The sequence below is a fragment of the Raphanus sativus genome, chromosome 2 (genome assembly GCF_000801105.2).
Source record: "Raphanus sativus cultivar WK10039 chromosome 2, ASM80110v3, whole genome shotgun sequence".
Lineage (NCBI taxonomy): Eukaryota > Viridiplantae > Streptophyta > Magnoliopsida > Brassicales > Brassicaceae > Raphanus > Raphanus sativus.
Window position 1 is genome coordinate 39197663 of NC_079512.1, and position 25478 is coordinate 39223140.

General features: G+C 38.0%; 2 protein-coding genes across 3 annotated transcripts; one reads left to right on the plus strand and one right to left on the minus strand.

Annotated features, from left to right (window-relative positions):
* The first annotated feature begins 1464 nt into the window (after window positions 1-1464).
* Window positions 1465-3453, plus strand: LOC108840309 (cysteine proteinase COT44). Of its 2 annotated transcripts, none has more exons than XM_057003795.1 (4): window positions 1465-2036; window positions 2419-2654; window positions 2755-2892; window positions 2984-3453. In XM_057003795.1, exons 1-4 carry the CDS (start codon window positions 1535-1537, stop codon window positions 3230-3232), a joined length of 1125 nt encoding a protein of 374 aa, XP_056859775.1. In that variant the 5' UTR covers window positions 1465-1534; the 3' UTR covers window positions 3233-3453. The 2 variants fall into 2 exon arrangements, with proteins under 2 accessions (XP_056859775.1, XP_018468644.2); XM_018613142.2 differs by having other exon boundaries at window positions 2752-2892; window positions 2984-3451.
* A 292-nt stretch (window positions 3454-3745) lies between these two features.
* Window positions 3746-6596, minus strand: LOC108839590 (probable LRR receptor-like serine/threonine-protein kinase At4g37250). Its single transcript, XM_057003794.1, is given in 3 exon segments — window positions 3746-4517; window positions 4617-5738; window positions 5741-6596. Coding segments are annotated over 3 exon segments (2274 nt in total). The 5' UTR covers window positions 6192-6596; the 3' UTR covers window positions 3746-3816.
* Window positions 6597-25478: the final 18882 nt, after the last annotated feature.

Here is a 25478-nt window from a genome sequence, read left to right on the forward strand (position 1 = left end):
CCTCCAGGGCAAGAACAACAGCTTCTTGTCTGGTAAGTTTGGTCATTTCCTTGTCGAACACAACAATGTGGTCCTATCTTCGCCATCATCAACAGCAAGCTCAACACGGAACCTTAGAATGAGTAATGGTATGGTCAGTGACTGTTCCTTGTGTGGAGTTTAAATACAGGTTACCTGATTGGAAAAAACGTGTTAGTTATATGGGACAATCATTGTATGAATCAGAGAACAGATGATCCTTACCTCCAAACAGTTAAGGATTAACCGTGGTCACCAACATCACAGACTGGGTAATATCCCTGCTTTCAAAATGATCCTAAAGGTTGATGCAGTCTAATCCCACAGAGATAGGTAGACAGTTAAATTCCTGTCGTGGAAACAATAAGTAGACACTTTCAACTAATTGTAGAAGCAAAACTCAACAATGAATTGGAAAAACTATCAAGCAGTAGGTTGGAGTCATGTTCTAGGCTAAAGATAACATAAATAACACATTGTAAAGCTCTACAGAGATGTAACACAACGTGATACCCTAACGATAGCTTGAAAAAGAGTCAAAGGTTACGTAAGGTTCAATCAGGAGGCGGACCACAACTCTGGTGGTTGCTGCAGTGTTCTTGAGATCGGACCCCTGGCCGGAGGAAATCCCAGAAAAAATTAAACACAAGAAAAAAAAATAGCAACAATACACACCAATTCATCGAGGAGGAGAATCGAACTCTCTGTTCTTGTTGATGTTCCGGGAATCCCAGAAGCGGATGAGGCGACTGACGATGGACTGAGCAAATCTGCCGAGACGAAGAGAGTTGAAAGTGGAGTAGACGGCGGCGTTAAAAACGGCGGCGTTAGCGACGGTGGCGTTAAAGCGGCGGCGTTAGCGACAAGAGCACCTGATGAAGCTATTTTCGCGACGGAATTAGAGATGTAAACGAATGAGACAAGTAGAGTAGAAAAATTAAGAGACAAATGAAACTCACCATAGATGACATCGATTTATAGGAGGCTGGAGATTCCGTTACATGAATAATCGCGATGTTGGCAGAGATCGTGCGTAGTCACAAGATCGAGAAATGAAGATGGACGCCAGAAGAGTAAACGTCTGAAACAAAAGATCTTGAAGACGACATAAGTTCAACCTAATGACTAACAGACCAATGTCGAAACCCAGAAAGACATAAACGAACGGGCCGTTTTGCGTTAAGCCCATAGCAAACACATTTTAAAAAAATTGTGGGGCCCACTTAAAAGTTGGACACGTGTCTTCTATACAGGAGTGATACTCCCCCATTATATTATAGATTTTGTTATAATTAATTTTATTCATCATATTTCGGCCCCCCCAAAAAAAAATCCATTTGAAACGTCCACTATCTCGCATGCCCATTATTATCTTTTATCATAATAGAAAAGTTTACCAATTTGAAATATTAAAATACCCAAACTTTGGTTATAAATAGTTCCACATTCTTATCCCACCAAAAATCAAGCCATACCAACTATCAAAACTAGAAACCCAACAAAACAAACATACAAGATGACTTCGTCACCAAAACTCCTCTCTTTACTTCTCTTGTACGTCTTCATTTCATTAGCCTCCGGTCATGAGTCCATCATCAATGACAACCATCTCAATCTTCCATCTGACGGCTCGTGGAGAACTGATGAAGAAGTGAAGTCCATCTACTTACAATGGTCCGCGGAGCACGGGAAAACTAACAACAACAACAACGGTATCATCAACCAACAAGATGAAAGATTCAATATTTTAAAAGACAACCTAAGATTCATCGATTTGCACAACGAGAACAACAAGAACGCCACTTACAAGCTCGGTCTCACCATATTCGCTGATCTCACTAACGATGAGTACCGGAGATTATACCTAGGGGCAAGAACAGAGCCCGCCCGCCGCATGGCTAAAGCCAAGAACGTTAACCAGAAGTTCTCAGCCGCAGTAAACAAGGAGGCGTTGCCGGAGACGGTTGATTGGAGACAGAAAGGAGCTGTTAATGCCATTAAAAACCAAGGAACTTGCGGTACTTACCAACTCTGCTCCATTTTTAATCTAAACGATATTTGAGTATTTAACGTCAATATTTTTTATTATTATTTTACACGTCAATATTTACACATGCTTCAGATATAATAATCTGGACATGACCAATAATTTGTTTCGGCTATGTATTTACATTGTTACGGTTTAGTGTCAACTTTCTCTCCTAGGAGTAAACTTCCATGCCAATATATAGTTATTAACCTCATTTTAAATTTCACAAACGTAGATAAATTGCTAGCTTTTGTATTTTACAAGTTTTAGTATTTAATTTAAAAATAAACACACTTTTGCATGTAATACATGATGTTGTGTACTTAAGTATTGATCTTAACATTTGTGTATTGTGTGTTGGTCGAAAACAGGAAGTTGTTGGGCGTTTTCGACAGCTGCAGTAGTAGAAGGTATAAACAAGATCGTAACAGGAGAACTCATATCTCTGTCCGAACAAGAACTTGTCGACTGCGACAAATCATACAACCAAGGCTGTAACGGCGGTCTAATGGATTATGCTTTTCAATTCATCATGAAAAACGGTGGATTAAACACCGAGCAAGATTATCCTTACCGTGGATCCGATGGCAAATGCAACTCTTTACTGGTAAGGAAAAAACAAAAACAGAGTAAACAGAGCGACGCTTGTGTTTCTGTTTTCATTGTAAGGAACTGCAAAAAGTCTAATTCTTTCGTGTTTGCAGAAGAATTCGAAAGTTGTAACTATCGATGGATATGAAGATGTTCCTACTAACGATGAAACCGCGTTGAAGAGAGCAGTTTCATACCAGCCTGTGAGTGTTGCTATTGACGCTGGTGGAAGAGTTTTCCAACATTACCAATCTGTAAGCAAACCGATCTTTAGTAAACCGTGGAGAGGGGGTTATTTCATACCGGTTTTTGGATTTTGAATACCGGTTTGGTTTTTCTTGGCAGGGGATCTTCACTGGAGAGTGTGGTACAGAAATGGATCACGCTGTGGTGGCGGTTGGTTATGGATCAGAGAACGGCGTTGACTACTGGATTGTAAGAAACTCTTGGGGTCAAAAATGGGGAGAGGATGGTTACATTAGGATAGAGAGAAACTTGGCATCGTCGAAATCCGGTAAGTGCGGGATTGCAATCGAAGCCTCGTATCCGGTTAAGTACAGCCCAAACCCGGTTCGTGGAATCAGCAGTGTTTGAAGTTAGCAAAAACAAACTCAATAATCAGAATTGGATTGTTTTTATAAACTGAATTTAGTCTCATATTATTGTTTGTATGTAGAGAATTTCAAAAAAAAAATGACCACCATAAGGATTTGATCTGTATTCATCTCTATGTTGGTCAAACTATAATTTCATTCAAAGAATATTTGCTTTTATTTGATTATGTATTAAGAGATATATAATAAAATGATATATTTTCTTTAAACAAAAGATATATTTCTCAACAGCATTGGTTTCTCTAGGAGAAAATGGTACCAGTGTACAGTGTGTTCAGTTAACAGATTAGATAGCCAAGACAGAGATGTTAGAAAGGGTGAAAAACCAAGAGAAGAAACATTGATGTAAATCACAACATATTTGAACATTCATAAGAGTATTCTTGGCCTGAAGGAACAAGCTTACTTCCTCATCCAGGGTCAATCTGGTCTCCATTGACGGAACAATATTTTAATTCAATTATTCATGTTTGAGTAATGGAATTGTGGAAAAAACACACAAGAACTTTTAAGGTTTTTATACACTGAAACAAGTTAGCAATGAGATCAAATTGATCTCATTAATTAGTGATTCATGTAGTGAAACGACGGAGACTTAACAACAGAGGAGTCAGGAGAGAATCTTTCAAGAACAGCCAAAGATTCCTTCATGGTTGGCCTCTTCTGAGGAACAGGAGACGCACAGTTATATCCCAACTTCAAACAACCGAGGAGAAAGTCTTCTTTGCCATGCAGCTCACCGCGAATTGTCACGTCCGCCATCCTCAGTGCATGGTGTCCGTCTTCTACAGTCAGCCCGTTTCCAAGCCCAATCTCTTCGCCTGAAACGATCTTACCCGTGAGAAGCTCTAGCAGGATCATTCCAAAGCCGAAAACGTCCCATTTTGGGCTCGGTTTTAGGCTCCGGAAAGACTCTGGTGCGCAGTAAGGCGACAGCGGGCCCAACGAGCTAGGACTCGGGCTTGGCGTGGGCCCAATGGACGAGAAGTCCCTTGAAGACGCCCTTGAACGCTTGCTACCAAATATCCTAGAAGAAGACCCACCAGCTCGGCTGTAGCTTGTTTCACCAGTGAGAAGCCTCTCGAGTCCTAAATCACCGATTCTAGGCTCCATGTCGTGGCCCAAAAGTATGCTACTGGGCTTCAAGTTCCCATGCACATGCTTCTTCTCGTGGAGATAAGCTAGCCCACGTGCGATGCCTTTCGCTATCTTGAGCCGAGTTTCCCACGGTAGATGATACGGCGAAGCAGACCCACCTCCTTTGCCTGCTCAAAATTCAAAGTTCAAACACACACCCCAAGTATTATCAATAGTCAGTAGAACCTAAGCGTATTTTAGCAAACGACAAAACGTTATAAACTCACGGTAACGGGGGTTTACGAGGCTGCCGTTAGGGACGAAATCATAAATGACCAGTTTCTCGTCTGTACTCCAATAGAACCCGCGGAGCCTAACCAAATTCGGGTGAACCAACTTCCCAATTGCTCGAATATTCGACTCGAAATCCTTAAACCGGCGCTGAGTTAAACCGGTCTCACCCAGCCGACGAACCGCGTAAACCGTACCGTCTTCGAGAACAGCTTTATACATTATACTCGACCCCTTGGCGCCTAATATATAAGCAGAAGCCTTAAGCAGAGTCTCGATCTCCATCTCCTTCTCTCCATCAACGGTCACTAACGTCCCTTCGCTATCTCCTGACCGTTGATCTGCATTGTAACGGCTTTCTTCTTCGTCGGACGGCGTCGTTTCGGGCTCTTTACGTAGACACGACCATTTAGTGAATCTTCTTGATTCGTCTGGTGAGGAAGAAGAAGAAGAAGATGAAGATGGTGATAACGTGATCGTGTCTGTTGTTTCTTCTCTCTGCTTGTCGTTGCTGTTGCTGTTAGCGATGTCCTTGCTCTTCTTGCGTCTGTAGATGTAAAGGAAAATCACGGCGAGGATTCCGATACCGGCGATATCACCTATGACGATCCCGGTTATAACTCCTGGTCGTAAACCGGTTCGGGGAGTCCGGTTCGTTTGTTGCGTCGTTGGATTAGTAACCGGGTTTGAGCTGATTGTGTTCGGTATTGCGGCGATCGCCGGTGTAGACATCGGTGAAGAAGAGATCGGACACGGGTTCGGAGCCGGGTCGCCGCATAAACCCGGGTTACCTGTAAAGAAATATGATTTCTGGTTAAGGAAAACCGGGATTGAACCGGTTAAGTTGTTGAATGAGAGATCAACGGTGGCGTTTCTCGGGAATGTATCACCGATCTCCGGCGGTATATTGCCGGAGATTTGGTTAAACGAGACGTTCAAGTAACGGAGACTAGCTCCGCCGAAGTCCGGCGGTAGCGAGCCGTTGATCAGATTGGACGACAAGTCTAGAAACTGAACATCTCTCCATCCGCCGGGAATCTCGCCGGAGAAGTAGTTGCTCTGCAGTGAAACCGCCGTTAAGTTTCCAAGTGTCACCAGATTAGCGGGTAACTTTCCGCCAAGGCATTGTCGGAGAGGTTAAGCGTCTGAAGGCTGTGAAGATCGCCGATCGAGGAAGGGACTTCGCCGGAGATCATGTTACCGGAGAGATCGAGTGACCGGAGCTCTGTTCCGTTGAAGAACGAAACCGGCAACGGCCCGTTGAAGGAGTTGTTGGAAAGATCGAGGATTTGAAGGGAGTGGAGAGAGCCCAGATCAGAATGAATCGAGCCCAAGAGCTGAGAGTTTGGGAGAGACAAGTTGACGACTTTGGAGTCGTTATTACAAGAGACTCCTCGCCAAGAACATGGAGTTTCGTGGTTGTAGTTCCATGTCTGTAACTGAGACAGAGGATCAACGAGAACAGAGGACTTAAAGTTCATCAGCAGCAGTCCATCAGAGTTTAAACCAGAGGAAGGCAGAACAAAACTGAGAAAGAAGAAGAAGAAAGCTGAAAGTAATTCCATTTTCATGGCTTCATTACTAATGTGAAAGAGAAGATAAGATGTTAAAAGAGACAAGAGAGTTAAAGATGGAGAGAAACAGCTCACGTAACCAAACGCACACCCTTCTCGCTCTCTAAATGCTATCTCTCTGTCTCTGTCTGCAGAAAAAAAAAAGTACTGCAGAGTTTCTTAAATTCTATAATCAATACGAATACACACTTCTTGTTGCAGTCTTCTTCATTTATTATATAAAATCTGTTCCCTTTACAACTAATATTTGTACTTTTTTCTCTCTCTTTCTTTACTGAACCGAAGAAGCGAGTAGATTCTTTAGGATTAGTAAGCTACAAGACTTTATATAAAAAAAAGTCTGCAGTTACAGTTTTTGCTCAAAGTTGTAGCGTTTTTCTTGTTTCCATATGACTTTTATCCACAGATTCTCATTCCTTCTGTGTTAGTTCACACGGTCTATATATAACTAGAAGAGATCTAAATCGAATAGTTTTGGTGCTCATTACTGAACCGAAGTTTAACCTAAATCTTTTTGTTCGTTGCTAAAAAAAAAAGAAGTAACGCATGCTCTTTTTGTTTTAAAGAATATGGTTATCATGTCTCTGCTGTCTTCCTTTTTATGGGGATTTAATTTGTTTCTGGATGCTTTACAAGTATTTCCCCTGTAAATGGCTTTCATGTGCTACTTGTTATTATTATGATTTTTGTAAATATGTTATTTCAGCTGTCCTGAAGATTCTGCATTCAATTTCTGTACGAAAATATGATTGTGTACAAGCAGTATGATTAAGTAAAGTACTAAATTAAATGGATGGAGAGAAAATGGAATACTCCTGAGGTCGACTCTCTCTCTTAATTGAATTCTCTCTGACATCTCTCTAGACTCTTCCGCCGTGAAGTGAACTCCGGCCGGCGGGTGGGCTTCCACAGCCACCGCCGGTCCGGTCTCTCTGTTTTTCATGCTTTCTTTTGCGTTTCTTCTAGCTTAATCTTCTCGTTTTTTTTGTCTTTGGTTTTATTTATGCTGCCGCCGCCGCACCTGTTCTTGGTGGACGGCCGGCTCAAGTCTCCGCTGTTGCATCTCTCCGATTAGGGTGAACGGTCGGCTCTCGGTTTCCGCGTCGGACAGTTCTTGCGTTTTGACGGCGGCTTTGGTGGAAGCTTTATGGCGTTCTGAAGATGTCTCGATGTTTGTGGATGGCTTCGCTTCCGGTTGAGTTCCCGACAGTCTATGGGTTCTATCCGGTTAAAAAAGCGAGGGGAAGAAGATGGTTGTATTTCGATGGCTCGGGAGGAGATCTCGGGATAACCCCGATGAAGCTCTCCGATGGAAGGAGTCCAGGCGAAAGAGTGGTTGCAGGAAGGATCGGGATCTAGGATCCGGCGTTTGTGTGGTGTTCCGGTGAAGCGGCGGGTGGCTTGCTCCGGTCTGATTCATTGTCGGTGGAAGCGCAGCGGATGAGTGACACGTGTGCCTCGCTGGGCGAGATGTAAACACGTGTACTCCGCGGACTTCAATACTCTCGCGTGTTTGGTGACGCGCAGGTTAGGGAACGCGCCCACCGACAGTCTATCTGGGTTTGGACCTTTGATGGATCGATTGTAGCTTGGGCCATTGTTGGGCCTTTTCCTTTTCATGTATGGTTGTGTTTTGCGGACCCATCTCTTGGGCTTATGTTTGTATTTGGGCTTTTAGCCTTTATTTATAAAAATACTTGACGGGAAAAAAAAAAAAAAAGAAAATGGAATACTCCAATTTCAAATATCACAAAACTGTTGCACTTAAAGTCTACTAGTCATATATTACATGCCAGATATAATAAACTTTCTTTTTTTTTTGACACTGAAAGATATATTAAATTTGCTTTCTTAAGCAAGTCCTTTGCCTGAGTTTAAAAATTAGTTTTAACTTAAACAAATCTGCTAATTTATCATCTAACACATTTCTAATTTTAAAAATAGAATTGATAAAAAAAAAGAATTGATAGATTGAGACACAAAGATTGGAAAATAGGTCATTAGCCTAAATTTCGGTAGGAACTATTTCCATTCAAGCGTATTGGTGTATGCCTTTATGGTAAGAAATCATACAAACATATCCAAACATTACATTTAATATCATTAATATTCAATACCTACCATTACATATCTTAAAAGTTCAAGATATGTTAAATTTTGTGTTAGCACAAAGTGGGTAAATATATTTATGGCAACCCTAAAAAATGTGTAAATATGTTTTCAATAATTGGATTTACGGGTGCCACACGTGGTCCATTACCCATCATTCTAGTCTCTTGCGATTCATTTCTCTGTTTTTGAAAGAAAAAAATAGCTCTTTTAATTATTTTAAAACAATTTCTTTTGTAAAGTTGGAGGTGATCTTTACCCACTTCTTCATAAAAAACAATGTTTAAGTTGAAAAAGATTCAAAAAGTTGATGAGATACACTTTAAGTCTTTAATTATAACGAGTCCAACAGTAAAAGCCACAAACCCAGCCTTGTTAGTTTTGTGGTGGGCCATTATTTTTCATTATATCTTTTTCTCTGGACTATAAAAACTGCATCCAAGATTCCGAAGTGTAAAGACTACAACTCGATGACAATTGAGAAAAAATCCTAACCAACTAAATTAGACTAACATAAAAAAAAAGATAGGGGTTCAATATGTTAACTAGTAGTATTTTTTGTTTGGTTTTTAGCGTTTTTTATATATAAATAATAGATATCTACACATATTATAAAGTACGGTTTTGCTGTGACTGTTTAGTAGATACTGCGTTTGTCTATACTTTTTATCTAGGTTTTAGTAAAATTAAAAGAATGCATAAACGAGGTCAAATCAAATGATTCATGATTTCAAAGTCGAAGTCCCTGCTTTAGTAATCCTCCGGCCAGTGCTAGTTGTTCTCCCTTCCTAACCAACTAAATTAGGGGTTCAATATGTTAACTAGTAGTATTTTTTTGTTTGTTTTTAGCGTTTTTTATATTTAAATAATATATATCTACATATATTATAAAGTACGGTTTTGTTGTGACTGTTTTAGTAGATACTGCGTTCGTCTATGCTTTTTATCTAGGTTTTAGTAGAATTAAAAAGGCATAAACGAGGTAAAATCAAATGATTCATGATTTCAAAGTCGAAGTCCCTGCTTTAGTAATCCTCCGGTCAGTACGGTTTTGTTGTGACTGTATAATAATCATTTTGATTTTTTTTTGTGAAGCAATTGCTGATGAAATTGTTAATATAAATGTCGCAAGATGAATGATGAGTTGAAACTGCTGAATCCTTAATCCTCTAATACAGTTGTTAGAGGTGGACTCGGTGGTCATGGTCAAGTTCCCGGTAGGTTCCGGTGGTCAGGTGCTTTGGTGATGAAGGTAGAGGCTCGTGTTTCCGATGATTCCCTGTTTCCAGTGGACCCGGCGGAATGACGCGTACAGGTCCCGGCGGTGATTTCAAATCGGTGATTGTTGGAGCAAATTAGTCATGAAGTAATGGTGATCGTTGGATGGAATAAGAGCTTTGCAGCCATTGGATTAGTTAAGTTGATTTAGTCTTTTGTTTCTGTTCTGTTTGACCGAGTAATACGGCTCACGTTCTGTTACTCTGTTTCACTTGCGCAAGTCTCGTTTTCATTTCTATTTTCTTGTTATTGTAAGGCTATATTAAGGCCATGTCTTTCATTGAATCAAAGTACGTTTTCAGCATTCTAAACAAAGAGCCTTTTTACTATTACAGATTGGTATCAGAGCTCCGTTAGCGTGTGAAAACTGAGAGAGAGAGAAGCCGTAGCTTCAAACACAAGAGTGAAGATGGGAGATGAGAAAATGAAGCTGCCGCAGTTTGATGGCCACTGGGATCATTGGAGTGAGGTCATGGAGAATTTCTTCAGATCGAAGGGATTGTGGAATACGATTGAGATCGGATTCGAGGAGTCATCATCCTCAACAGCGCTCACGGCGGAGCAGACACATCAGTTGGAGGAAGCCAAGAAGAATGATCACAAAGTGAAGCACTACCTCTATCAATCCATCGATAGGGTAACCTTTGAGCAGATCTTGGATAGGAGAACATCCAGGATCATTTGGGAGTCAATGAAGAGGAAGTTTGGTGGGAGTGATCGGGTGAAGAAGTCCTTGCTGCAGAAGCTGAGAAGAGACTTCGAGGTTCTTGAGATGAGAGAATCTGAGACGGTGAAAGAGTACTTCACAAGGGTGTTAGCGGTCACAAACCAGATGAGAAGCAATGGAGAAATCATGAACGACTCCAAGGTGGTGGAGAAGATTCTTAGGACTCTTAGCGAGAAGTTTATGTATGTGGTGGTGTCCATTGAGGAGTCCAAGGAGATTGAGAGCATTCATCTCGATGAACTGCAGAGCTCTCTCACCGTTCATGAACAGAAGTTCAAAAAGGTTGATAAAGTTGATGATCAAGCTTTGAAGGTGACTCATGGTGGAGCTGGTTCTTACCGTGGAAGAGGCATGACATCAAGAGGAAGAGGCTTCAATGGGAGAGGCCGAGGAAGAGGTCGTGGGAGAGACAAGAGCACGGTGGAGTGCTACAAGTGTCACCGTCTGGGACATTTCCAGAACGAGTGCCCAATGTGGGATGAAGAAGCAAACTATGCCGACTTTGATGAGAAGGAGGAGATGCTTCTAATGGCGTACATTGAGGAAGAAGAGGAGATCGATGTGAAGGTTGAGGAAGATGCAGAGAAGCTGTTGATGACGTATGCTGGGAAGAACGAGAGCATGAGGAAGAGAGCATGGTTTCTTGACTCTGGCTGTTCAAATCATATGAGTGGAGATCGAGTCTTGTTCTCACAGATGGATGAGGATTTCAAGCACACTGTGAAGCTTGGAAATGATAAGAAGATGGAGGTTGTTGGCAAAGGCAATGTGAAGTTGATACTGAATAATGTAGCTTACACAATCAGTGGTGTGTACTACATACCGGAGCTCAAAAACAATTTGTTGAGCCTCGGACAGCTGCAAGAGAAGGAGCTGACAATCATCATACAGAAGGGAGCTTGCAAGATCTTTCATGAGGAGAGGGGTCTCATCGCAGTGAGCAAGATGAGTTCCAACCGTATGTTCATGTTGTTTGATCAGACTGGAGAGACGGGTCAACAACGCTGCTTGCAAGCAATCACTGAGGATGCACCAAAGCTTTGGCATGAGCGCTATGGACATCTCAGCCACACTGGCATGAAGATGTTACAGAGCAAAGAAATGGTGAGAGGTCTGCCAAGTTTTGACGTTCAGAAGTTCACTTGCTCAGATTGCTTAGTAGGCAAGCAATCAAGAAACCCCATTCCTAAGAAGAGTTCATGGAGAGCTAAGGAGGTTCTGGAGTTGATACACTCTGACATATGTGGACCTATCACTCCAGTAACCACAAGCGGTGTGAGATATGTTCTCTGTTTCATAGACGATCACAGCAGGAAGGCTTGGGCATACTTTCTGAAGGAGAAGTCAGAAGCTTTCAGCTACTTCAAAGAGTTCAAAAGGAAGGTGGAGACTGAAACAGAGAAGCTCATCAAATGCTTGAGGACAGATCGCGGAGGGGAGTATACATCGACTGAGTTCTCTGAGTTCTGCAAGGAACACGGTATTAGAAGACAGCTCACCACTGCCTACACACCACAGCAAAACGGGGTGGCGGAGAGGAAGAACCGCACCGTGATGAACATGGTGAGATCTATGTTATCTATGAGAAAGGTACCAAGAATCTTTTGGGCAGAAGCTGTCAGTTGGACCTTTTACATTCTGAACAGATGTCCTACTCTTGCGGTTAAGAATATCACACCACAAGAGGCTTGGAGTGGAGTTAAGCCAAGCGTGGAACACTTGAGAGTATGGGGTTGTCTAGCTCATGCGCATGTACCAAATGAGAAGCGAGGGAAGCTTGACGACAAGAGCAACACATGCGTGATGTTTGGTTTCTCAAAGGAATCAAAAGGCTACCGCCTGTACAATCCAACCACTAAGAAGATAGTGGTGAGCAGAGATGTTGTTTTTGAGGAAACAAAAGGTTGGAACTGGGATGAGGAGCAAGAACACATCGAGTCTGAGCTGAAATGGAATGATGATGATCTACCGTGGGAAGAAAATGACAGTGATGGAGAAGAAGAAGTTGGAGAACCAGTGACTGTTGCAGAAGATGTTCAAGAAGAGCCACAAGCAACAGTCAGGGAGGGAAGAAGACATACAAGACCTCCTAGCTATCTCAGAGACTATGTCACTGAACATGAAGAAGATGATGAGGTAAACATGGTTCAGCTCAACTCTTCCGATCCATCAAACTTTGCAGATGCTCAGAAGTGTGCCAATTGGAGAGAAGCGATGGATGCAGAGGTTGACTCAATAGAGAAGAATCACACCTGGGTGCTATCAGATCTACCTCGTGGAGCAAAGTGTATTGGAGTAAAGTGGATATACAAGACAAAGCTGAACGAGCTTGGAGAGGTGAGCAAGTACAAAGCTCGTTTAGTAGCTAAAGGCTATGCGCAGGAACATGGAGTCGACTACACTGAAGTCTATGCACCTGTTGCACGCATGGACACCATCAGAACCATTGTCTTTACTGCAGCTCAGAGAGGATGGGACATCTTTCAGCTCGATGTTAAGTCAGCTTTCCTGCACGGAGTACTCACAGAGGATGTGTACGTTCAACAACCTGAAGGGTACGAGGTAGAAGGTGAAGAAGAGAAGGTTTACAAGCTGTGTAAAGCCTTATATGGGTTGAAACAAGCCCCACGGGCCTGGTTCAGTAGAATCGAGGAGTACTTTGGCAAGGAAGGTTTCGAGAAGTCAGAGAATGAAGAAACTCTTTTCATCAAACGTAACAAGCAAGGTAACGTTCTCATCGTTAGTGTATATGTGGATGATTTGATATACACTGGTGATGATCTGTTGATGATGAGAGAGTTCAAGATGTCGATGGAGAGGGAATTTGACATGTCTGATCTTGGAAAGATGAGATACTTTCTAGGCATAGAAGTATTGCAGACAAGTCAGGGAATTCACTTGTGTCAAGCAAAGTATGCTATGGAGGTTCTGAGGCGTTTCGAGATGGAGGATTGCAACGCAGTGCGCAATCCAATGGTGCCTGGAGGCAAGGTCGACTTGGACGAGAATGGAGAAAGGATTGATGAGACTTTCTACAAACAGATCATAGGAAGTCTCATGTATATCACTACGACAAGGCCAGACCTGCAGTTTGCTGTAAGTTTACTGAGTCGTTACATGTCTAAACCTACAACACTGCATCTTCAGGCTGCCAAGAGAGTTCTAAGGTACTTAAGAGGCACGATGGATTATGGGATTTGGTACAAGAGAGGAGGAGCTGGAGAGCTACAGGTGTACACCGACAGTGACTTTGCCGGCGACATTGACAGCCGGAAAAGCACATCTGGCTATGTGTTTCTTATGGATAATGCAGCTGTGGCATGGTTATCGAAGAAGCAACCGATTGTTACACTCTCCACGACAGAGGCTGAGTATGTTGCAGCTTCAGTTTGTGTCTGTCAAGCTATTTGGTTCAAAAGGATTTTGGGAGAGCTAGGCTACAATGTTGATGGAAGTACCGTCATATACTGTGACAACACTTCAACAATTAAGCTATCGAAGAATCCAGTTTTTCATGGAAGGTGCAAGCACATAGGGGTTCGTTTTCACTTCCTGCGCGACATGGTAAAGGATGAAGAAATACAACTGGAGCATTGTGGATCAGAAGAGCAAGTGGCCGATATTTTTACAAAACCGTTGAAGCTGGAGGCGTTTGAGAGATTGAGGAGTCAGCTTGGAATTTGCTCAGTAACAGATAAGCTAAGCTTGGTTCACCAAGTTTAGTTTAGGGAGGGTTTGTTGGAGCAAATTAGTCATGAAGTAATGGTGATCGTTGGATGGAATAAGAGCTTTGCAGCCATTGGATTAGTTAAGTTGATTTAGTCTTTTGTTTCTGTTCTGTTTGACCGAGTAATACGGCTCACGTTCTGTTACTCTGTTTCACTTGCGCAAGTCTCGTTTTCATTTCTATTTTCTTGTTATTGTAAGGCTATATTAAGGCCATGTCTTTCATTGAATCAAAGTACGTTTTCAGCATTCTAAACAAAGAGCCTTTTTACTATTACAGTGATGATGACGTGTCCCATCTTTTGCCACACGTCTTTTGCGTCTCTTGCGTATCAGGTGGAGGTGGAGGCGTAACAGGTGGAGAGTGATGGGATTAGGTCATATCTTTTTGGGCTTTGCTGGTGGGTCTCTGTTTGTTTATGTTATATGGGCTATGTTCCATCGGTTTGTATGTTTCAAGTTTTCTCTTTTGGGTTTTTAGGCCCTTAATAAAATAAGGTGGCAAAAAAAAAATGTCGCAAGATGATAAAAATACAGATATAAGAACCATTTTAAGGAATACAAAATAACATAAAATATATATATCCAGGACTGAAAAAATACTTAAAGAATATTGCCTGCTGAAAGCAGAACTGCGTTATAGACAGACATTCATCCCTACGTGTTAAAATTTATAATATCCGTTCTATATATCGGTCGTGGTTACAAGTTTTTCCATATAAAAAGATTACGTATATATACACTTATATTTTGGGCATCACACGAATATCTTAAATTATGACATCTCGACCTTGGAATTAGGGTTTATATTCCTCGTTTAAAGCAAGATGCAGGTAAAGTGTATGAATTCCAAATTCCCAACCTATATTTTTGCCTAAATCTTGGATCATGTTTTAATTTGTCTTTCATAAAATAATGCTTGGATCATGTTCTTACTCTACGTTTTATTTTTGACTAATGATAAACATGTATTCGTTGTATAGTGCGACTGAGTCAATCAATAAAAATATCAAATGCAATAGCTCTCGAGTGGGGAACGTGTATCGAAAATTAGGAATAATCAACTTAACTACTAGCTAGATAAACAAAAGTAATACTCCATCAGTTTATAAATAAGTGTTAATTTAAAAAATTTCACACAGATTAAAAAATGGCGGAAATCGATGTAAATTATTATTAATTACATATCTTTAACCAATAGTATTTAAGATAAATAAAATTATTTATAAAATTAATGCAATTTACAATTAATTTTTTAGTCGAAACGAAAGTAAATATAATTTCCATTAAAATTGTAAAATGACACTGGAAATGTAACAAGAAAAAAAATTAAGAAAGACATTAATTATGAAACAAAAAATAGCAAATACTAATGAATACTCCATTAACTTAGTTAATTATACTCTATCTATATCAGTTTAATTGCATTGTAAAGTAAAATTTTGTTTTAAAATAAGTGTTGTTTTAAAATCTCAATTTAAAATTTATTAACAATATTCTTTTGTTTATTTTTATATTGATTGAAATATGGTTAGATATATATATATATATATATATATATATCTCATCAACCAAAAGACTAAATTTAGTATTCCTTATGTTTCATTTTAATTGTCATTACATTAAAAGACATTTAACTTTTGCATATTTCTAAAATAAAACATCATTATATATATATATATATATATAATGATGTTTTATTTTAGAAATATGCAAAAGTTAAATGTCTTTTAATGTAATGACAATTAAAATGAAACATAAGGAATACTAAATTTAGTCTTTTGGTTGATGAGAATAAATTTAGCACTTTTGCAAAAACAAAAACACAAAGATATGAAGTCATATTGATTCGCATTAAGGTAAATATAATCCCAGAAACTATAATCTTCAATCAATCACTAATCATATGTTCATCTAGCTCCTACTGGAGTGGAGTTGAATGGAAAACAAAAAGAATAAATAACCAGCTCTTGACTCCTCTGGTTGACTTGAAAATATTTACTTTCTATTTTTCGCATCCCCCCCCCCCAAAAAAGAAAAAAACTACTGTATATCGTTGTAAAACACACACAAAGTGATGGAAAAAAAGATGCGAAAATATGGACCACAAAAAAAAGTGATGGAAAATATTTAACTATGGGCTCAACTTAGTGAAACGTGTATGGGCCGAAGTATAATTTAAATTTCTACATATATGGCCCTTAAAGCCCAATCGTTCGTTTAAATCATGAAAGTAGTATTGTGGGTTACGCCTCGAGCTGAATGGAAAAATAAAAGTAAAAACAAACCGCCCACAACATTGGGTTTTTAAAGCTAACATTCTTCTCTTCGGGTTATCCTTTTCTATAATCAATTTACTTTTATTCCTAGCACTACAAAGTTTCTGGTTTATAACAAAAACGTAAATTATCATTTATTATATGAATGTTAGCTTTGGCCAATGACGACATTCGACAATGTCACTGTCAGCTTTATTCCTAAATTATGTATAATCTATTTCGTAAGTGGACGATTTGTTCAGCAGTGGTTGTAAAATTGTTAGCAACATGAGATGCTTTTTTGTCGATAGCTACTGCAATGTAATTTTTTATCTGAGTCTCATGCGATGTAGATTTAGTCAAATGTTTTTACCTTAAAATTTATTTATTTGATAAAATATGATTGCTATGATGACACCACGAAAATATAACTAGACATTTAAAAATCTATTAAAGACTGTATTTACGATTTACTTACTAAAAAAAAAACTCAAACCCTGAAAAAAGAAGAAAAAAAAAACTCAAACACTGCTTATAGCTAAGTATTCGAAACGCGATTTGGAATCATTAAATGAAGTCCATACTTTTCTGGTAACAGGCTAATATTATTGATTAACTTTTTGTTTTGCTTAACAAAATTTCCTTCTTACTGCGTCCAATTATTGATAAACTTGTGTTTTGCGAATCTAGAATGATATGCAAAATTAATACAATAAGTAATTAACGATTCCACTCTCTGTATCTCACGGTGAAGGATGATGGATCACTAACTTTGTTTTACGAATAAAATATAAAGGTTTCCTCCAAAAAATAAAAAAATAAAAAGGTTTTTCTCAAAAAATAAAGAAAAATATATAAAGGGTTTTTTATGAGCTACTTCGGCCCGAAGCATTCTTCATCTGGTTTTGTAGAATAAGTGAGATAAAAAAAGGAAGACCAAATAAGCTAAAATAAATAAAGTGAGGCGATAGTACGACTCATACGGCGTAAGATATCACCTTATAATATATACTTTGCTGGCCTTTCGGATCTTAAACGATATCAACATTTCAAAGATGAAGAAAAAGACATTTCAAAGTTGAAGCTATATTGTAAACGTTAAAACTTACAAATAATGCTTAGACTTCATGTGTTTTTTTAGAGCATCTCCAATGTAAAACTCCATTTTTTCTTCCAAAATAGAGTAAAAGTGAATATGGAATAAAATTGCTTCAACCCTACCCCATTTTTCACTCCATAATGGAGTCATGAACAAACAAAAAATAGATTACTCCATTTATAGAGTAAACTTCAAAATGAAGTGAGATATGGAATTGGGTTGGAGCATATGATACTCTATAATCATTTTTACTCCATTTTGGAGTTAAAAATAAAGTTGGGTTGGAGATGCCCCTTATAGGTTTTTAGTGACATTGCTGAGTCCAATGCGCCTAGTGTCTATCGCGTTTAACCAGTAAAAGGAGAAACTATATACAGTCTAGAAGTAAAAAAAAACAATATAGTCTAAATTTTAAAAGAGGCCCTAATATACATTTTACATAGTGTAATAAACTACAAAGCTATGCTTATCTTGGAAGTTTAAAACAAATGAAAAGAATCATTCGTTTGATGGTATTATATCAATGTTAATTACAAACTGCGAATCTTCCTTCCATCTTGTTCTTGCCATGAATCAATCACGAGGAATCGTGAACAGTCTAATCTTTAGCCACACATACTACAAGTGTCAATGGATGATGTAATAATGTGCGCATGTGTTCCACGTGCCTTTTTGCCAACGGAGCAATAATGCAAAACAAACGTTCTGACTTCGAGGGAAAACAATAGTGGCCGGTGTGGATGGATTCTCTGTTTCTTTGACTGCAGAGAAAGAGATCGTCAAAAACAATTGTGGCCGGTGAGATTAATCCGATGCGTATTGTTAGGTTAAACTTTTACTCCGTTTATCCCAGAATTCAAAGTTACCGTTTTTATAACATTTTACACGTGAACGTATTTGTGTATAGTTTTATTGGTGAAAAATTATCAAAAAGTCTTATTGGTGAAATGATGATAATTTCATAAACGTAATGGAACGAAAGTAGCAGACTATCATGCGAAACGATATCTTAAAGATAAGAAAGAAAGTAGTCACAATACTAGCAGAAAAAAATAAAGCAGTCACGTAAAGCATTTTCAATCTATTCCTATTTCGGAGATTTTTATTATTATAGAAACATAAAAGCATTTTCAATCTATTTATATTTCAGAGATTTCTATAATTATAGAAGAAACAATAGAATAAATATAGTATTCATCTATTTTTTTGTTTGTCAAAATCTATTAAATAGATCAAATGGTGGTCGAGTTTGAGTCATTCGACCCAACTGGATCCGATTTACATGGAAAATAAAAACACTGCTAATTCTTGTCATTTATCTAATTTATAAAGAAAATATAGCATTTTTATTTTTTAAATTGAATTTTTAAAAATATATAAATTGATTGGAAATGATCTAATAACATGAACATTGAAGAGTTCTTATAAAACGTATTAACCATATCATCATTAAATAATGAATGTTAGAAATTTATTATTGGAGGTGATCTAACGTATCTAGACATGATCACTACCATCGATAATAGTTTTGAAGTACAACTATATCAAACGTTAGATACTTCATGTCGAAACAGAAGTTGTAGACCAGAGTATGGACTCTTTCAAGGCGTGATTGCGTCAATTTTCTACAATTCTACATTTGATCAAATGGTAAAATTCATCTGTAGACGAAATATATCCTCAGTTTTGACACCGCCTAGACTAGAAGTCACACTTATCGAGTATTACTTAGTATCAACCTTTTCTTGACCAGACAAGCCCAACATACTATTGTTGACCTTTTGTTTTGAATCTTGTTGTTTCTGTGGTCGACCTTATAGTGTTCAAAGTAAGAGCTCATCTAGGCATATATAAGAAACGGCCATGGGATATAATAATTAATAACATCAATGTTCAAAGGTGCAAATGTAGTTTACAAGCGCTGGGGATGGACATATGTTGGTAACCACAATTATACCTATACACTTTCAAAACTAATCTACCCCGCCCTTTAAGAGCATTTCTAATGTACATCTCTATATTTTTTGTCTAAAATAGAGATCTCTATTATAGAGGTGGATTTGCTTCAATGTATGTTTATATGATAAAGTTTCTTTATTTTAGAGGAAAATATAGAGGAATTCTACTTTTTGCCTCTGTATTTAGAGATGAAAATAGCATATCTCAATATTTTCTTCTATGAATAGAGAAACTTTATTATAAAGACATACATTAAAGCAAATTCACCTCTATAATAGAGTTTTTCTATTTTAGAGGAAAATATAGAAATTAAAATAAAGGTGGGTTGGAGATGGTCTAAGTGCATGACATATAAAAGAAAATGTAACCGGCTTTAATTTGTACTATATTTCCGAAATAAGCAACCTCTTAACTATCGTCAAGCGTCACAAGTACTTTCGTTATTGGTCATATGGTTCATCATAAAGCCACATATTAAGCTCTCTTCTTTATCCCACAAAATACATAAGTTTTTTTTTTGTCAAGCCAATGCATAAGTTTGGATCATATATATAACGAACGAAGTAATAGGGAATAAAATGGAAATGTGGGTGGCGTGGGGATCAAAGTTTTCACGTGTGTCGTATCAATAAACCCAACAACCATATCAATGGAGAAGATCTCTTCTAGTTCACAGTTCATTACGGAAATTACTTTTACGCCCTTCCGTACCACGTCAAGGTATACGACTTTCATATGGTCAAATTTGTCCGCCTATATTTTAAAAATCAGTTATATATATATATATTTTTTAATTATCTCTTCGGTATACTTGTCGGTGCGGTGGGAAGCAAGTCGCACGTGTGTCTGCTTAAACCGCGTCGCCACCGTCACGTGATAAATCGTTTCTCGTACGTGCCTTCTGCGGTTGAAAGCTGATAAGTTTGTGTTTACGTGTGTTTGGCAAATAATATGCGACGAATTGGTGTTTTTGTGAATTGTATTACCGTTATTGTACGAGTAATTGCTATTTATATAGACTCGGTGTCTGCGCTTTGTTTTATGATTGAATATACGCTTTAAACGACATGGACTACAGCGTGTGTGTTGTATCCTTCATTGTTTTTTTTTTCAGTAACTTTCTTTCTTAATCCTTCATTGTTGAGGTATATTGTACACGTAAATATATTATAGATGTCCTCTCCTGCAGGAATAGCTTTGTAAAATTAAACATTAAACGGTGAAAATCCTAAAGATCATTCTTTTATCCTTAAATATTTAAATCACAGGAATCTTGGTTTCTTAAGCAAACATAAACGGCTACCTAATAATATTCCATTCCTTGAAAGAACTCGTATATCTGTCTTCGTTAGGTTCCAATTACGACATACTCCAGACAATATTGTTTCAGCAAATCTCTGATTTTGGATTACTAGATTTTTATTAAAAATTATGAACTACTAATGCATGAATAAACATTCGTATGATTGGAGTCAAAACGTACAATGAACCTGGAACCATCTCATAATTATTTAAGGTTGTATTTGTAAGCTATTTTGGGAAATTCCAGTTAAAGGCAAGAATATACGACTCACATGTATTTTTTTGAGAAACAATTAAATAATTTATACGTTTCAGTGGACGGGTGTGGGTCATGAGCAATTTGATCGGGTTAGTAGTGTCGACGTTTAGTTGTTTTCAGCTAAAAAATGAAAATAATATAGAAAGAAGATTTATCAGTTCATTACCACCACTTGAGTTGTTACTAGGGTCTTAATTAATTTTCGTTGAAACACTTAGAAGTTTATATTAGAACTAAATAAGAATAGCCAAACTAGATTAAAAAGAAATGATTGGTAGATTTTATCAGCAAACAAACTAATAGTATTAGCTAAGAAAAAATAGATTATTAGGTAATAGCTACGATGTGCCCAGGGCCGGCCCTGGGGTAAAGCAGTTAAGGCAGTGGCTTTAGGCGCCACAACTTTATATAGTTTATAGGGCGCCAAGTAAAGGTAATGTGACTTCTACTCAACGGTTTGGGTTCTGCAGCATAAACACTCTTGCGTCTAGTTCGATCCCTGTTCCCACCATATTATTTTTTCCTTTCTATTTTATAACTCATTTTGGATAAATTAATGACGATTTGACATGAAAAGTTGGTTAACTTTTCTAACAACGTAGTTTCTTTTTACAACTTAGTTTTTTTTTCCTAGCAAAACCATGTTTTTTTTATCTGTCTTTTTTGTAAATTTTATATTTAATGAAAATTTCTACAATATAAAAATACAAAATATCCTAAATTGAGTTCTAATATTCTGGGAGACATTTCTCAAAATGAAATTATTGTTAATGTTAACCTTCTATCATATGTATTGCTTTTTATACAGTTTATTATCTTCTTCTTCTTATTTAATTTCTATAAGAACTTAAAATAGAATTAAGAATCAATCAAATGAATTGTCAATGGAATACAAAACATCTAAAATGTGGTTATTCAAAGTTGATCAAGGGTTTTGCGAGAAAAAAAAAAGGTATTTGTTTTACATTTTATTTTTTTGGAAACAATTGAAGTTTAGTACCATATATTTTGATACCATATCAAAAATGTAATACACGTTTAGTTATATTTATGGGGCCATTATTTTTGAATTTGCTTTAGGCGCCACATTGGTCCGGACCGGCACTGGATGTGCCTAGAACAGAAAATCTCTTACAGTATTCCAGTAAGCCAGTAACTATACGGCTTTGTCCATATGTCTCCCTTGGTTCATTCAATTAATCTTTTTCTTAATACACAATTATGGGGTCACTAATTATACAATTAATTCTGACCGAATCCTATCCCGTCTTTTTCTTTCCTCGGGAATACTTTTGAATACTTTAAATAATAAATCAAATTATTTAAATCGTGTGACAAGAGTAGGAAGCTCGCAAGAGACTTCCATTAGCATCGGAGCATGTGCATCGTGCTATGCAGTACACGGCTGTATTAGTGTCCTAACGGTGCCGTACACTTTACAGATCCCAGTTTTATTCACTTTAAATAGGTTTGAACCAGTTAATCACTGCGGTTCAACGTTTACTGTGGTCATTTGGTTAAAATAATGCGATTCCAATGTGGTGGAATGGTTGGTGAAACTAGCATAAAATCACGCAACTTATCTATATATGGTAAATGAAAATTACGTATATTGATCTAAATATATATGGTATATGTGTCTCTGAAAACTAGTTATTCTTATCTATATTTGGTATATGGGTATCACTTACGTACGTGTGTGAAATGATACGTCCATGCTTTCATAAATCATAAGGTAAATATATGTGGTTTAGCCGGTTAGCTAGGCGTAAAAGAACAGCCTGACCGAGTTCACGTTCGCAACTAATCCCTATACTAGCTAGCGCCTTAATGCATATACATATTAGCCTTTGCCAAAATAAAATGTATATTACATACTCCCTCTGTTTTTTAAAGATGTATGTTCTAGAAATTTTTTTTGTTTCAAAAAGATATATTTTTCATATTTTCAATGTAATTTTTGTCAACTAATTATAAATAATTGTGAATCTCAAAAACATTAATTGCATTTCTTGAAATTTTATTGGTTTAGAAATATAGGAAATATAAAATAACAAAAAACTATGCACTAATAAGTAAATTTTAATATGTTTTATTAAAAAGTGTGAAAATCTCAAAACATCTATTATTTAAAAACAGAGGGAGTATTAGCTTATGAATTTTATGCATGAGAGAGAGGTTCTTTAGCTAAGTAAATTTTGACAGGCATGCATGTTTGAATATTTACAAATTTCTAACGCTGGTGGTTGATCCTTGTTTGAATGCATTTCACATTGACCACAACATAAATTTTATGGTTAAAAAAAGAATTTCTCAACCGTTGACAGGTTACGTAATATCAGATCTACAAAGGAAAAAAATGACAATGCGTTTAATTACTCTCAATTCGAGTACAATTCTACGTTCACAAACTAAATAGTTGACTTTTGGGGTCAAAGCGACGAACATAGTTGACTATTAACTCCATTTAATACGAGTGTCATATTGAGTTTTTCAACATATATTTGATAGTAGGAAATTATTCGTATAATTTTAATACAATATATTATTTTCTCAATAATACACTGGGAGTTAATTAAATATGAATATTTTTATATGAAACAAATACATTCATACACATAAAATCTATTAAAGATGCACACAATTTTTATAATATCTTATCGCTCGATGACTGAAAAAAATCTTAAATGTTTGTATAAGCTGAGATGTATGTAAAACGGATGAACAATCATCTGCAAATAAATTGATATAATTCCTAATACAGAAAACTACAGAAACAAACTTCAAATTCAGATTAGTGTAATATATATCTCCGGAATCTTATATACATTACTTATCTTTTAGGCTAATCGCTAAACCAAAGTATAGCTTTTAAAAGAATGCTAATTACTAATTAGTGGACTTATGAAAGTACTACTAGTCTATGTAAATAAAATAACAAAGAAGGAAGGTGGGTGGGTGACCGGCAGGTGAGGGAGTGGCCGTTAAAGGGAGGCAGAGATTTTTTTTTTTTTTTTTTTCCGTCAAGGGTGAATATATTATAAAAGGGCCTGGCCCAGAAAGAAGCAAAAGCCTCAATACAACAAGATCCGACTACAAGCCCATCAACTAAGGGCTAAAATAACAAACACTAACGGGCCCTCGGCCCACATACAAACTCCGCACGAACCAGTTGGGGAGCGTGTCGAGGAGGCTGGCTCGCCACGTGGCGAGATCTACACCACACACGCGAAAACGCGTCGTCTCTGCCTCGACTCGAGCACCACCACCACACCATCGCCGGAGCATTCAACCTCGAAGTCTTCAGTCGTCGTCGCTTATCAAACGCCAAGCCTCCGACCGACCCAGCACCGCTCTTAACCGCGTAGTCATCCCGCCGGAGAGTTCGATCGAACCTCGAGAACTCCTCCGACTCTGTATCACAAAACACGCTAGACACGCACACCGAGAACCCATGCTTTCTTTCCTTTCATCTCGTCACCTTGCCGGGAAGCTTCCTCGTCTTCCGAGAGCTTCTCCGCCGTGACCTAACCCATCTTCACGGCAAACTCACCGCACAAAAAAACACACCTCGAACATAGTGACCTAAACCCAACGAATAAGGGTACAAAAAACGGCAGCGCGGAGATATGCTATCCTCCGCTCTCCGTCACCAAGAGCCGGCGTAGGCGAATCTAAGGAAGACTCCCATCCCGGTAGCTAAGGTCGGCGATTGTGAAACTGAATGAGCTTTCACCTCCCGGAGAAAAACCACCACCGAACATGCAAGTCGCTCTCTCCGCCGCTGACCTCAAACCGACAGCGTCGTTGCTCCAAAACCGAGTCGCCGCTTAGGAAGTTAACGGACTCAGAGCTCGGACAAGGCTGTCGATGATAGATCGACAAAGAGAGAGCGAAGGAGAACAAAAGGAATTAACAACACACGGCTCCGGCGCCGGCACGGACGCTCACGCGCCGGCCGAGCGCCGGTGAAAACACAGATCTAACTTCTCTCTCTTCTCTCTCTTAAAAATGTTTTATTTTTCGCTCTCTCTTAAAAACAGAGATTTACAGCCTGTTTTATTTTTCTTTCTTAAAAATGTCAAATTATAAAATAAAATATCCCCAAAAAATTAAAGTGGTAACGATCGATCTATCTTGTCGTTTTGCGCCACGTCAGCAACTGTCTCTTTTTGGCAGTCTACTTTTAATTAATTTATTTTTTAGATCGGCAAAATATCCGAAAAATAATAATGATAATAATGGCATACAGGCTGGCTTCCTCAGTCAAAAAGTCACCGAATCGAACCAAAACCTCATACCTAACCGTTAACTTCATCCTTATCTTCATCTCTCTATCATTATTAATTATATATAAACATTCTTCGATTATTTTTGGCTTCAGAATGTAAAGCTACGTTGAGTGCATATATATATCAACGGTTTCACGGCGAGGGGTCATTTATATCCTTTGATGTTGTCAACACTCGTTGCATGTGTAAAGATAGTTTATTAACAAATTGTAAAACTATTCCATCTACTCGTTGCATGTAGCGAGAAGCCAAGAACTTGTTGGTTACTACTTACT

Coding starts and splice junctions, on each gene's coding strand:
- LOC108840309 (XM_018613142.2), top strand. CDS start 1,535: ATGACTTCGTCACCAAAACTCCTCTCTTTACTTCTCTTGTACGTCTTC. Junction 2,655..2,751: donor GCAAATGCAACTCTTTACTG/GTAAGGAAAAAA, acceptor TCGTGTTTGCAG/AAGAATTCGAAAGTTGTAAC. Junction 2,893..2,983: donor TTTTCCAACATTACCAATCT/GTAAGCAAACCG, acceptor TTTTCTTGGCAG/GGGATCTTCACTGGAGAGTG.